Source organism: Myotis yumanensis, unplaced genomic scaffold (genome assembly GCF_028538775.1).
Source record: "Myotis yumanensis isolate MYYU_CA2020_CCGP unplaced genomic scaffold, mMyoYum1.0.hap1 SCAF_6, whole genome shotgun sequence".
In the NCBI taxonomy this organism is placed as follows: domain Eukaryota; kingdom Metazoa; phylum Chordata; class Mammalia; order Chiroptera; family Vespertilionidae; genus Myotis; species Myotis yumanensis.
This window is the reverse complement of record NW_027223757.1, coordinates 853,184-864,210: the sequence shown is the minus strand read 5'-3', so window position 1 is coordinate 864,210 and position 11,027 is coordinate 853,184. Positions and strand designations below refer to the sequence as shown.

Below are 11,027 nucleotides of genomic sequence, written 5' to 3'. Positions count from 1 at the left end.
AGGAGCCCAGGCTTCCAGCTTCATCCCTGGGCAGGTGGAGAGCATCTGGCCCAGCTGGTTCTGCGAACACCCTGAGGGCGGGCACCTGGGGCTCCCAGAGGCTCCTCAGCGTAATTACTCAATCACCCATCACCCAGCCAGTATTTAACCAAGCCCAGCCCGGGGAGCCTGGCGAGCGTGGGGGTGAGGCCTTCTTCCGCACCACGCGGCTGCCGCTAGACCTTGGCACGGTGCCCACCACGTCCATGAAGATCCAGACAAGCAACGTAACCAACAAGAATGACCCCAAGTCCATCAACTCTCGGGTCTTCATCGGAAACCTCAACACAGCTGTGGTGAAGAAGCCAGATGTGGAGGATATCTTCTCCAAGTCTGGCCGTGTGGCCGGCTGTTCTGGGCACAAGGCCTATGCCTTTGTCCAATATGCCAGCGAGCGCCATGCCCGAGCAGCTGTGCTGGGAGAGAATGGGCGGGCGCTGGCAGGGCAGACCCTGGACATCAGCATGGCTGGTGAGCCCAAGCCCAACACACCCAAGGGGTTAAAGAGAACAGCATCTGCCAGTTACAGTGGCTACAGCTTTGACTATGATTACTACCGGGACGACTTCTACCACAGGCTCTTCGACTATCGGGGCCTTTCACCAGTGCCTGTGCCCAGGGCTGTCCCTGTGAAGTGACTCCGGGTCACAGTCCCTTTGGTCCGACGTGTCAAAACCACCATTCCAGTCAAGCTGTTTGCCCGCTCCACAGCCATCACCACCAGCTCAGTCAAAATTAAGTTAAAGAGTAGTGAGCTGCAGGCCATCAAGACAGAGCTGACACAGATCAAGTCCAACATTGACGCCCTGCTGGGCCGCTTGGAACAGATTGCTGAGGAGCAGAAGGCCAGCCCAGATGGCAAGAAGAAAGGCGACAGCAGCAGCAGCAATAGTGGTGACAGCAGCCGGCCACTGGCCCCCCAAGAGGACACAACTTCTGAGGCAGGCACACCCCAGGGAGAAGCACAGGTTTGAGATGACGGCGATGAAGAGGGGCTGCTGACACACAGCGAGGAAGAGCTGGAGCACAGCCAGGACACAGATGCAGAGGAAGGGGCCTTGCAGTAAGCAGTCTGACAGGGGCGGAGGGCGAAGACACCTGGGCATGAGAAACACAGATCTTCCCGTCAGGAATCTCCACGTTGGCATTGCCCGTCCTCTGTCTCAGGTCCCGACAGGGTCCTCCTAAGCTTTCCAGCAGAGACAGGGCTCGTGGGCGGCCTCGAGGGAAGAGGGAGGGACCGGGGAGCTGTGCGCGCTGAGAGCCTTGCATGTGTGAGGAGCAGTCCTCCCCGGGGAGGCAGCTGGAGAACGTCCTAAGGACCCATTCACTGCCCGCCAGGGAGCACAGTGCTCCGCAGGCTTCCGGGCAGCCTGGAGTGCCGAGGTCAAAGGTGAGGAGTGATTGTGAAACTATGAAAACTCTTGGCTCCAGGCCGGCTCCCCAGCCCTCTGTCCAGAGTCCGTGTGGGCTGTCCCCTGAATGGGCGCTCACAGATCTCCCTGCCTGGCTCTGCCTCTCGGTCACAATGACTCATGTTGTCGTGAATATACGGCAGACCTGTTCCCAGTGCCTTCCATGGATTAGCTCATTGCATCCTCACCACAGCCCTGTTCCCACTCATGTTTTACATGTCAGAAGTCTGAGCAGGGAGGGAGTCCCCAGGGCCATGGGGGGAGGGTGTTGGGCGCTGGGATTTAGACACAGGCAGGGGGGCTCCTCAGGCCTTGCTCTTAATCACACCCTAAGCTGCCTCTCCACCCAGATCACTAGATTATAGCTGCCCCCTCTGAGTTCATTCACCCATGGAGCATGTAGCATCCATCTGCCCATCCACCCACCCACCCATCCATCCATCCATCCACCTACCTACCCATCCACTGACTCATCCATCCATCCATCCTCCTACCTACCTATCTACCCACCCATCCACCCATCCACCCACCCACTCACCCATCCATCCATCCACCCACCCACCCACCCACCCACCCACCCAACCATCCACCCACCCATCCATCTATCCATCATCCACCCACCCACTCATCCATCCACCCACCCATCCATCCATCCACTCATCTATAGCATTATCATGAACAGATACTATGGGTTACTGGGTAGGCAGAATTCCACATTTGGCAAAGGAAGGAGACACACAGTTGTGCTTGTATTAACACGTGTTAGTGTTGGGGTCCAGCCCCAGCAGGTCCAGGGGTTCCCAAAGGTGTGGATGGAGTCGGTGAAGAAGGAATGACACGGAGGCAGCGTTCAGTTGATCATCACAGCTAGGTTCTCCAGCCAAGTTCTGTGTTTTATTTTTTTAAGAATTTTTGTGAGTTTATTTGAGCCAAACTGTCGACATATGCCAGGAAGCAGAACCTCAACGAATTGAGGTAATGCTCCGGAGAATGGCGGGGTTACATTTGTATTTATACATTTGCAATCAAAGGAGGGACATAGGTGGGTTACATGAAATTCATTGGTGATAGATTAAGGAGGAGGGATAAAGCAAAGCAGGGAAATCCCTGGGATTGGATAAAAGTAAAATGATGGACACATGCTTAGGTGGGTGCAGGATCAATTAACATAACAGTGAAGGAATTTGTGGTATCTGTCCTGGCGCCCAGCACATTTGGTTGTGCCCCAGGGGCTCCAGAAAAAGGGAAGTTACACGTTACCCAGACATTTCAAGGGTCTGTTATCATAGATGCAAAAAGACAGATAGGCTCAGTTAAGGTAAAGGTTGACCTTGTCAGTGAAGATACTGGCCTAGGACGTAACTGCCACCATCACTGCTTTTAGTTAAAGTTTAATTTCAGACCATCCTTTGTGGTTACTTTAGGTCTCCGAGTCTGCAAAACTGCCATGCAGGCCTCCCCTGAGCTTGTCAGGTCAGCATGTGGCCCCTTTCGTTCACAATTACCTTCTCTCCATTAAGAGATCCATAAAAAGGAGCAAACTGAGATCCACAAGGGGAGTCAGCAGGAGCCATGTTTGTTTTCTCTCCCCACCCCCTGTGATAGGTTTTTGCTGAGGGGCCACTGCTAGGTCCCCACTTGCTCCCCTCCCTTTGGCCAGAGATGGCAGGGGAGTCCAGAGGCTTCGAAGGAGCAGGTCACGACTCCTCATTCCCAGAATCATCATCATCATCATCATCATCATCATCATAACAGTCGGCATCTTCCTCCTCCTCATCTTCATTGTTATGCCCAGATTTCAGGATCCCCAAGAAACCACATCAGGGAGCCAGCCAGTCCGATGCAGAAGCATATGAGTCTTTATACGAGCTAGCTCGGCTCCCCATTCTTGCCGACGCAGCAACAGGAAGCAGAGAGAGAGAGAACTCTGTGTGGAGAGGGGTTTTATAGGGGGTTGGAGTAAGGGGAGGAGAAAGGGCTGTGGCCTTGCCGATTGGCCAGGCGCAAGTCAGTGTCTTGTTCCTGGGTGTGGCTAGCAGAGGCTTAGACTTCCGGGAAGAAGCTCCTTGCCAAGCACATGGCCAAGGTAAGATGGAGCACTTACCCTGGGGCAAGATGGAGGGCCTAGCCCTCGCCCTTTCATTCATCATTGATGTCAAGGTTGTACAAGTCGTCATAAAGCAAATCTGAGCTGTTGTCATTGGAAGGCACTTTAGTTTTGATGCAATATTCCACCAGGGTCGTGGGGACTTTCACTCCATCCTTTTCTGCTTCGGCTTTAGTGGCTGAAACCTGTTTTCTAATGGTTTCAGCATATTCTTTGTCTTTTCCTTGACTGTCCCTCCATTTCCTGAACATAACTGAAGCATGCACATTGGCTGGGGAGAAGGTGTTGGGCTCATTAAGCAATGAGATTACACTTAACAGGATAGTCCTGACATTCTGAGTAGGATTCCACCTTTCGGAGGGCAGTTCACCACTCTGTGGGTCATCTACGGGTGGATGAAGAATTGAAATGCATACATGTCCATTCCCATAAATGTTGGGGTGCCACATTTTGGTCAAGAATCTGAAGGTAGGTGGTGGATATGGGTAGTCAATAGGAAATTTAATATGCGCCTTGAAGTAGCCGCCTTCGTAGAGGGTGTTGGGGGGTCCGAAGATGGCAACCTCCCAGTTGTAGAGGTCGGACTCATGCACCTGGGCGATCCGGAAGCCCTCCACCGGCTCCTCCTGCAGGGACTTCAGCTCCAGCATCAGGGCCTTCTGGAAGCTGGTCGTCTGCTTCTGGGCCATCGCGGCGGCAGCGAGCTGGACCAGGCCCCTCCCCTCGGCTTGCCCTTGGGCTGGGCCGCACCTGCCCCAGTCTTCACACACCCAGCGAGCCGCACCAGGCCCAAGACGGCACGTGGGCTTCCCGGGTGCTCCTCACACAGGACGCGGGCCAGGCCTGGCCGGGCCGGGTTCTCCTCACACGGGGGCCGGGTGCAGGGAGAGGGTGAAGGAGTTAGGGGAATTCACTCCCGTTCCGGTCCCGGTCCTCCCCGGGAGCGCCGCGCTCGCTCACTCGCTCGCCCACCCTCTCGTTCTTCTTTGGGGCCGCCCGGCCGCTGTTTTTCTTTAGAATAGTGCAAATGGGCAATGGTGCACTCACCTAAGGAGCAGATGCAGGGCTTTCTGTAGCAGGAAAAATAGGAAGAGGTCAGCTCAAGGATCAAGCCTTGATGTGTGGTTGCAGTTTCTTCCAGAAGTCTCCTCAGCCAAGTGAGTTCCCAAGACACTCTGTTCTGGAGAAGGTTCCAGGTTCTGTGTCCTGTTGTCTTGTTACATCTGTATTTAAACCAGTTGATTTTAATCCTATCAATTTCTATTCCAAAGGTTAGGGCGTTTCTTATCTCCATTCCAGGGAGTAAAGATTATGTAGCTTAAGGGTGATTGTTCGCAGTTAAAGTGATTAACTACCCGCCTGGCACTTAGTTAAGGGGTTTTATTCCCTCCTAACTTCAGGGAAAAATCCCTACCTGGGGAAACAACCTTTCTCGGAGAGGTGACCTTGGTTAAAACACATAGCGCCAAGAAGGGGAGCAAACATATTAAGAACAGTATGCCATATACGCCAGGTGCCTTGAAACATACGCTGTGCAGATGTTTCTTCCCTGCAGCAACTGTGTCAAGCAGCAAGGATGGACCGGCTTCTGGCAGGTTAGACTGCACGCTTGGAGATGCATGGACAGGAGGCTGGGGTCTGGTCAGCATCTTCAGCTGCCGGGAGGATGCTCCCCCAGCACCTTCACTGTGGGCCTCACCATGGACCCTCCTCTGGCCTTCTCTGCACTTCACCTGGGAGACCCTCTTCTCGCCCCCATGTTCACCTCAGTTCTGGACAACGCTGCATTTTTGCCGACTCATCAACTTCATTTATGGGGGAAACTAACTGGGTTTTCTGTGACAAATGACCCAGACCAGAGGGGCATAGGGGTCGATGCACTGACTGGTGAAATGATCACTGAACACATCCGGTCCTCCCCACGCTTGGCAGCTGCTCGGGGGCGGGTGAAACTCACTGCGGGCCGAGGCCCAGGTGACCACGAACCCAATCGTGCTACCACCAGCGGGAATTCCAACGTCAGCACAGGCTGTTGCCAGGAGACGGCGCGAGGGCCAGTGCGCAGGCTCTGTGCTCCCGTCGGTGCAAAAGGAAGCGAACCAGCTCCGACCGATCGGTACCAAGCTGGTGGCCGGGTCTTCAACAGCCGGCGAATGCAGCTCAAGGCCGGGTCTATGGAGCCACGCTCGCCCTCAGGTCTTGTTCCTGGATTGGATCGGCCGAGCCTCTGTGAAGTTGTTACCCACAGGACACAGGTGGCGGCCAAAAAACATCACAGAGAGAAACAAAAACGTCATCTTGACTTTCCTTCAGATTTGAAGACAAAGACACTATTTACAGCATCTGTGTCCCATGACTGTGCAGTGGTCCTTCTCCGCTCGGTCAGAGCGTGGTCAGCAGCAGGGCTTTCTGAGCAGTAACAGCTGATGTTTGTTAAGCGTGTGACAGCTGTTCATGCTGCTCACCCAAGTCCACCACCTTCCTGACCCCGTGGTGGGCGTGGCCGCGTGGTCCACCACCTTTCTGACCCCGTGGTGGGCGTGGCCACGTGGTCCAGGCTCTTCCTGACCCCGTGGTGGGCATGGCTATGTGGTCCACGACCTTCCTGACCTCGTGGTGGGCGTGGCCACGTGATCCGCCACGTGATCCACCACCTTCCTGACCCCGTGGTGGGCGTGGCCACGTGATCCACGACCTCCTGACCCCGTGGCAGGCAGTGTGTGCCCGGTCCGTCCAGAGTCGGCCGCCAGTCCCTTTCCTCCGGCCACTGGCTTTGCCCTGGGCCCGTGTGGGGACAGGCGACCTGGTGAAGCAGCGCGTGTGGGAACGTGGGGCCGTCCCCCCGAATCTGGCTGAAATGGGACCCGTGCCGGGGCCTGCTCACCGGGCGCGTGTGGAGCCCACGCGGGGCACGGAGGCGCCGTCCGCTCGGGAAGGCGGGTCTGAGTCCACAGCGGCCGGACTTAGCCCTCTGGCCCCTGGGCCCGCGGTTCCATGCACCGGCTGGCAGCCTGCGGCTCCGGCTCCTGGCTCTCGGGGCCTCCGCGCCGACCGGTGCGGCTCCCGCAGCCGTGACTGTGGAGCCCGGCCCCGCCGCGGGTTCCCGCCGCCCGCGTGGGTGCCGCACGCCCCGGGCTCAGACGCGGGACCAGCTGGGACCCGGGGCCGGTCCTCGCCCGGGAGCTGGAGGTCACGCCTCCGCAGGCCGCCCGCTGCCCAGAGGTGAGTGGCCCCTGGCGCCCGGAGGCCTCTCGTGGGTCATGGGCATTATTCGGACTTGCTGACCGGCGGCCGGACGTGCTGTCACCCGCACCTCCGCGGGCCTCGCATCACTGGGCCGAGGTGGCAGCGATGCCCGGGGACCCTCCGAGGCTGGGGTTGTCGGGGCAGGTGAGCGAGCGGCGGAGGCGGCTGGGGTCCCCCCGCCGGCGGTCTCCCTTCCAGGCCTGGGGGTGCCAGGCGCAGGCGGGGGAAGGCCTCTGGGTGGACTGGCCTCCGCCTTCCCCGGAGCAGAGCTGATTGGCCTGGTGGGTCACCTGCCACCTGAGTTCCCAGCAGGTCACCTAACCTCAGGCCACGAGCAGGTCAGACAGTGACCTCTCCCCCCCCAGCTGTGGGCTCGGGATTAAGGGGGCCCCTCCCGGGCCGGGCCCTCACACCTGAGGCTGTGAGCATCTTCGGAAGAGTCGGAGGCCTGCCCTACAAATGCTATGAACCAGCGGTTCTCAACCTGTGGGTCGCGACCCCTTCGGGGTTCCAACGACCCTTCCACAGGGGCCGCCTAAGACCATCGGAAAACACATATATAATAACATGTTGTTTTTGTGATTAATCACTATGCTTTCATTATGTTCATTTGTAACAATGAAAATACATCCTGCATATCAGATATTTAGGTTATGATTCATAACAGTAGCAACATGACAGTGATGAAGCAGCAACGAAAATAATTTTATGGTTGGGGGTCACCACATGAGGACCTGTATGAAAGGGTCGCGGCGTTAGGAAGGTTGAGAACTGCTGGTATAAACCATTGACCTGGTCCCACTTGATGCAACAGGGGAGAGTCAAAATAGGTTACTGAGCAGTAAATTAAATGAATATGTGGATCGACCTGTTTTATTGTGATGGTTATTATTTAGTGCAGGAAACAGTATTTTTTTATGCTTCGAAGTTTTTTTAAATATACTTTTTGTTGTTGATGGGATTATAGATATCTCCCATTCCCCTCTCCTTCCCCACCCCCTCCTAGCCCCTACCCACCCCAGGCATATGCCTTAAAATGATAAGGTAGATCCCCTTTGTTCCCTGAGCTATGTAATTATCACATAAGCACCTATGTTCAGCCATCTGAACGCTGTTGGCACGGCTCCTGCCTGACCGGGCTGTTCGTATGGGACGCCCTCGACTTGACGGGAACTGCAAAGCCCTCCCAACAACTTCGTTAATTACACGGCCGTTTGGCACCTGAGTCTGAGCTCCTGCAACATCACTGCCGTTGTCCGCGTCCGCGGTGGCTCCTCTCACCTGTCGGCATTCGCCACGCCGACATCACTTACACATGTTCCCACCCCAACAATCTGCAGGCCCAGCGTCCCTACCGTTGAGCTCAGTTGGGAAAGTTGGTTTTTGGTCGGTCGGTCACCCTTAGCTCGCTGGCCGGCCGAGCTGCCCCTGTCCACAGAGCTCCACACATGTCACCTGACTCCTTCCAGAGTTCCAAGCATGCTTCAAAGTCAGCACTTCATGTTTTTACCTTTCCCATTAAATGTTTACTACGTGGCATTGAATTATATCCTTTAAAGCGTTTCCTCGTCAGCGATTGCAAATGTGTTTGTGCGACCCACGAGCCTTCAGGAGACCCTGCCCCTCCTTGTGCTGAAATATGTGGGTCACTCACAGTTTCAGTTTTTAGTGTTACAGATGTTGGCACCACTGGCATTTGGCATGTCCACTGATATAAGTCACTTCTGTCTGCTGGAACCATCAACCTGTTGTGAGTGGCAGGAACATGGCTCTTGTCCGGTCCTGTTCCTGCGGGTCTGGCGTGCCCGCGGGATGCGAGGCCTCAGGGAGCAGATCCGTTAACATTAGTCCCCCTTTTCCCTGAAGATTCGGTCTGAGGCTGCCTGGAGCTTGTCTCTGCTCCAGGCCCAGGACCGGCATTTCCCGTGAGCTTGGGGCCGGCCTGGTCGCCTGGCGTGAGAGTAGGTCAGCGCCCCTACCCGGTGCCTCTGCGTGAGGGAGGCCTAATGGGAGACCGTGTGGGAGGCCCTGTCCGCCTGCGCGCCAGGCAGACCTTCGACGGGCGACCGTGTGTGCCGAGCGTTAGAGAGCTGGGCCGTCACCTGCGCTGGTTCTCGGCGCCCATCACATGTGTCTCGCTGTCATCTGTCCGGATGGGAGAGCTCCCGTGGGACTCCCCCTCCCGGGTTTCTGCTTCTCGGGCTTTAGGGTCGATGCCCAGCTTGGTTGCTTCCCTTGTTGGGTTTGCTCTCTGAGGCCCCAGTTCAGTGCCCTGTGTTCTGAGGAAGGGCTGACCGGCCCAGGGAAGTCTTTTCACACACGGTGTCTCCCCCCGGCTTTCCCGGGGACAATGCTCTGTCTCCGAGGGAGGAGGCGCCCCGGGGGCAGACCGGAGCCGCAGCGTCAGTTGTGGGATCTGACGGTGAGCACACGGTGATGTCACGGCCTGGCATTGCCGCTGTGCCCGCTGTCTAAATATTTGTATCCGAGCCGCACTGCTTCCTTCCCTGAGCGCGGGTCCCCGCGTGGCCCGGGAACAGAGCAGCGGGCAGTGCTGTTTACGCTGGAAGGTCTTTGGAGAAATACAGAGATTAGGATTCCTGGAGCGAGAGGAGTTCTGCACAGAAGTGGGCACGTTTGGAAGCAGTGGGCTTTGTGGAAGGCGAGGGGGAGTGGGTGTTCCCTGGCCTAGAGACCCCAGGGACCCGCTCGGGTCAGCACAGAAGGGCACACGGCGCGGGGGGGGGGGCACTAGTTCCATGAGGGGGGAGCCCCTCGCATCTGCTGAGCCATCAGGAGGAATGCGACTCCCGATTCTACTAAAACCATCGGCTTCACCCACCTGCCGCCGCCAGGCCCCCCAGGGCTCAGGGACACACAGGCTGGGGATTCCCGGCCACCACGTCCCCAACTCGTCTGTCTGGTTCTAGACTTTCCGCACAAGCTGGTTCCAGCACCCGGAGGACGCCTGACTCCTCCCGTCTCCTCAGATCCTCCGTCCCCACCCTGTCCCTTACCGCCCTCCCCCCGTCCTCACCCAGGATCCCACTCCCTGCCCCACCCCCTGTCCCATCCCCCCACCCCCATCCCCACCTCCCTGTCCCCCCTCCCTATCCCCCCCATCCCCACTCCCCTGTCCCCACCCCTCTGTCCCCACCCCCTGTCCCCCCCCATCCCCACCCCCCTGTCCCCTCCAGGCCTCACTAGGCCACTCCCAGCGCCTAGTGCACACCCCCTCTCACCCCGAGCTTCTCCGTGGCACAGCTGCTCCTGTGGCGCCAGCACCTCCCCAGTCACTGGGCGCAGTTTCTCCGGCTACAGCGTCAGTCCTTCCACCCGGGCAGCGGGCATGATGGGAGAAATGCCCTGACTTACAGATGCCTGTCTTCCCCCAGTGATCACCTTCCACACTCAGTTAAAGCAGCTCATGATCAGTCCTCATTAATTTAGACTATAAAGCCTATCCATTTCTTTACAAATCTGTGGTGTAAAATATTTAAGAGAAACGCAGTTTTATTCCTTTCAAATTCAGTAAAGAGTGGGAGGGTGTAAGTGACTAAAAGCGAAATGAATCCATAAAGACCGACACGTGTGTGTCCTGGAGGGTCATCCACGTTGCAGCGTCCCCACCCAGCACGCGGTGCCGGGGGCCCAGACGCTCAGGGAGGCCTCGCGGGGCCACTTGTTCGCTGTTCGTTTTTGATTTTTCGGTCTCGACCCCCCACGAGCTCTCGATTCTCCACGGCCAGGAGCACGCGTGTCTGTGAGGGGCTGACACGGGTCAGGGGCACTCAGACGTCTCGGCTCCATAGCGGCTGTAGACTCAGCTGTGTGTCCCCACCCCCTTGCTGAAGCCCGAGGAGGTCCCGATGGGACGGCAGGGGCGAGAGAGGGTGACGCGGGCCTCAGGGTGGGGCCGATGCGAGGAGATGACGGGACCAGGGTCCCCAAAAGAGGCAGCGAAGCCCACCTTCTCTCCCTCCCTGTCCCTCCCTCTTCTCTCCCTCCCTCCCTCTCTCTCTCCCCCTCTCTCTCTCCCTCTCTTCCCTTTCCCTCCCTCTCCCTCCGCCCCCTCCCCCCGCGCCCGGGAGGGGCTGCCAGCAGGTGCACCAGGTGTGGCCGCCCAACAGGTGCGGCAGCCTCGCCCACGGGGCCCGGGGAGCCCTGTGTGTGGGCGCGGACAGCTCTGTGTCCCTCGGGTGTCAGCCTGCAGCTGAGGT

At 57.6% G+C, this 11,027-nt stretch overlaps 1 protein-coding gene and 1 pseudogene across 1 annotated transcript; one reads left to right on the top strand and one right to left on the bottom strand.

Annotated features, from left to right (window-relative positions):
- The first annotated feature begins 227 nt into the window (after window positions 1-227).
- LOC139012978 (RNA-binding protein Raly pseudogene) lies at window positions 228-1,117 on the top strand (annotated as a pseudogene).
- A 2,034-nt stretch (window positions 1,118-3,151) lies between these two features.
- On the bottom strand, window positions 3,152-4,250 carry LOC139012977 (ubiquitin-conjugating enzyme E2 R2-like). Its single transcript, XM_070419153.1, has 2 exons — window positions 3,599-4,250; window positions 3,152-3,243 (listed from the first exon to the last, which is right to left on the bottom strand). Exons 1-2 carry the CDS (start codon window positions 4,248-4,250, stop codon window positions 3,152-3,154), a joined length of 744 nt encoding a protein of 247 aa, XP_070275254.1.
- Between the last annotated feature and the right edge of the window lie 6,777 nt (window positions 4,251-11,027).

Excerpts from the sequence above, each read along its gene's own strand:
- LOC139012977 (XM_070419153.1), bottom strand. The coding sequence starts at position 4,250 with ATGGCCCAGAAGCAGACGACCAGCTTCCAGAAGGCCCTGATGCTGGAG. Across the intron at positions 3,244-3,598 it reads CAACCTTGACATCAATGATG|ATAACAATGAAGATGAGGAG; the intron begins AATGAAAGGGCG and ends TGAAATCTGGGC.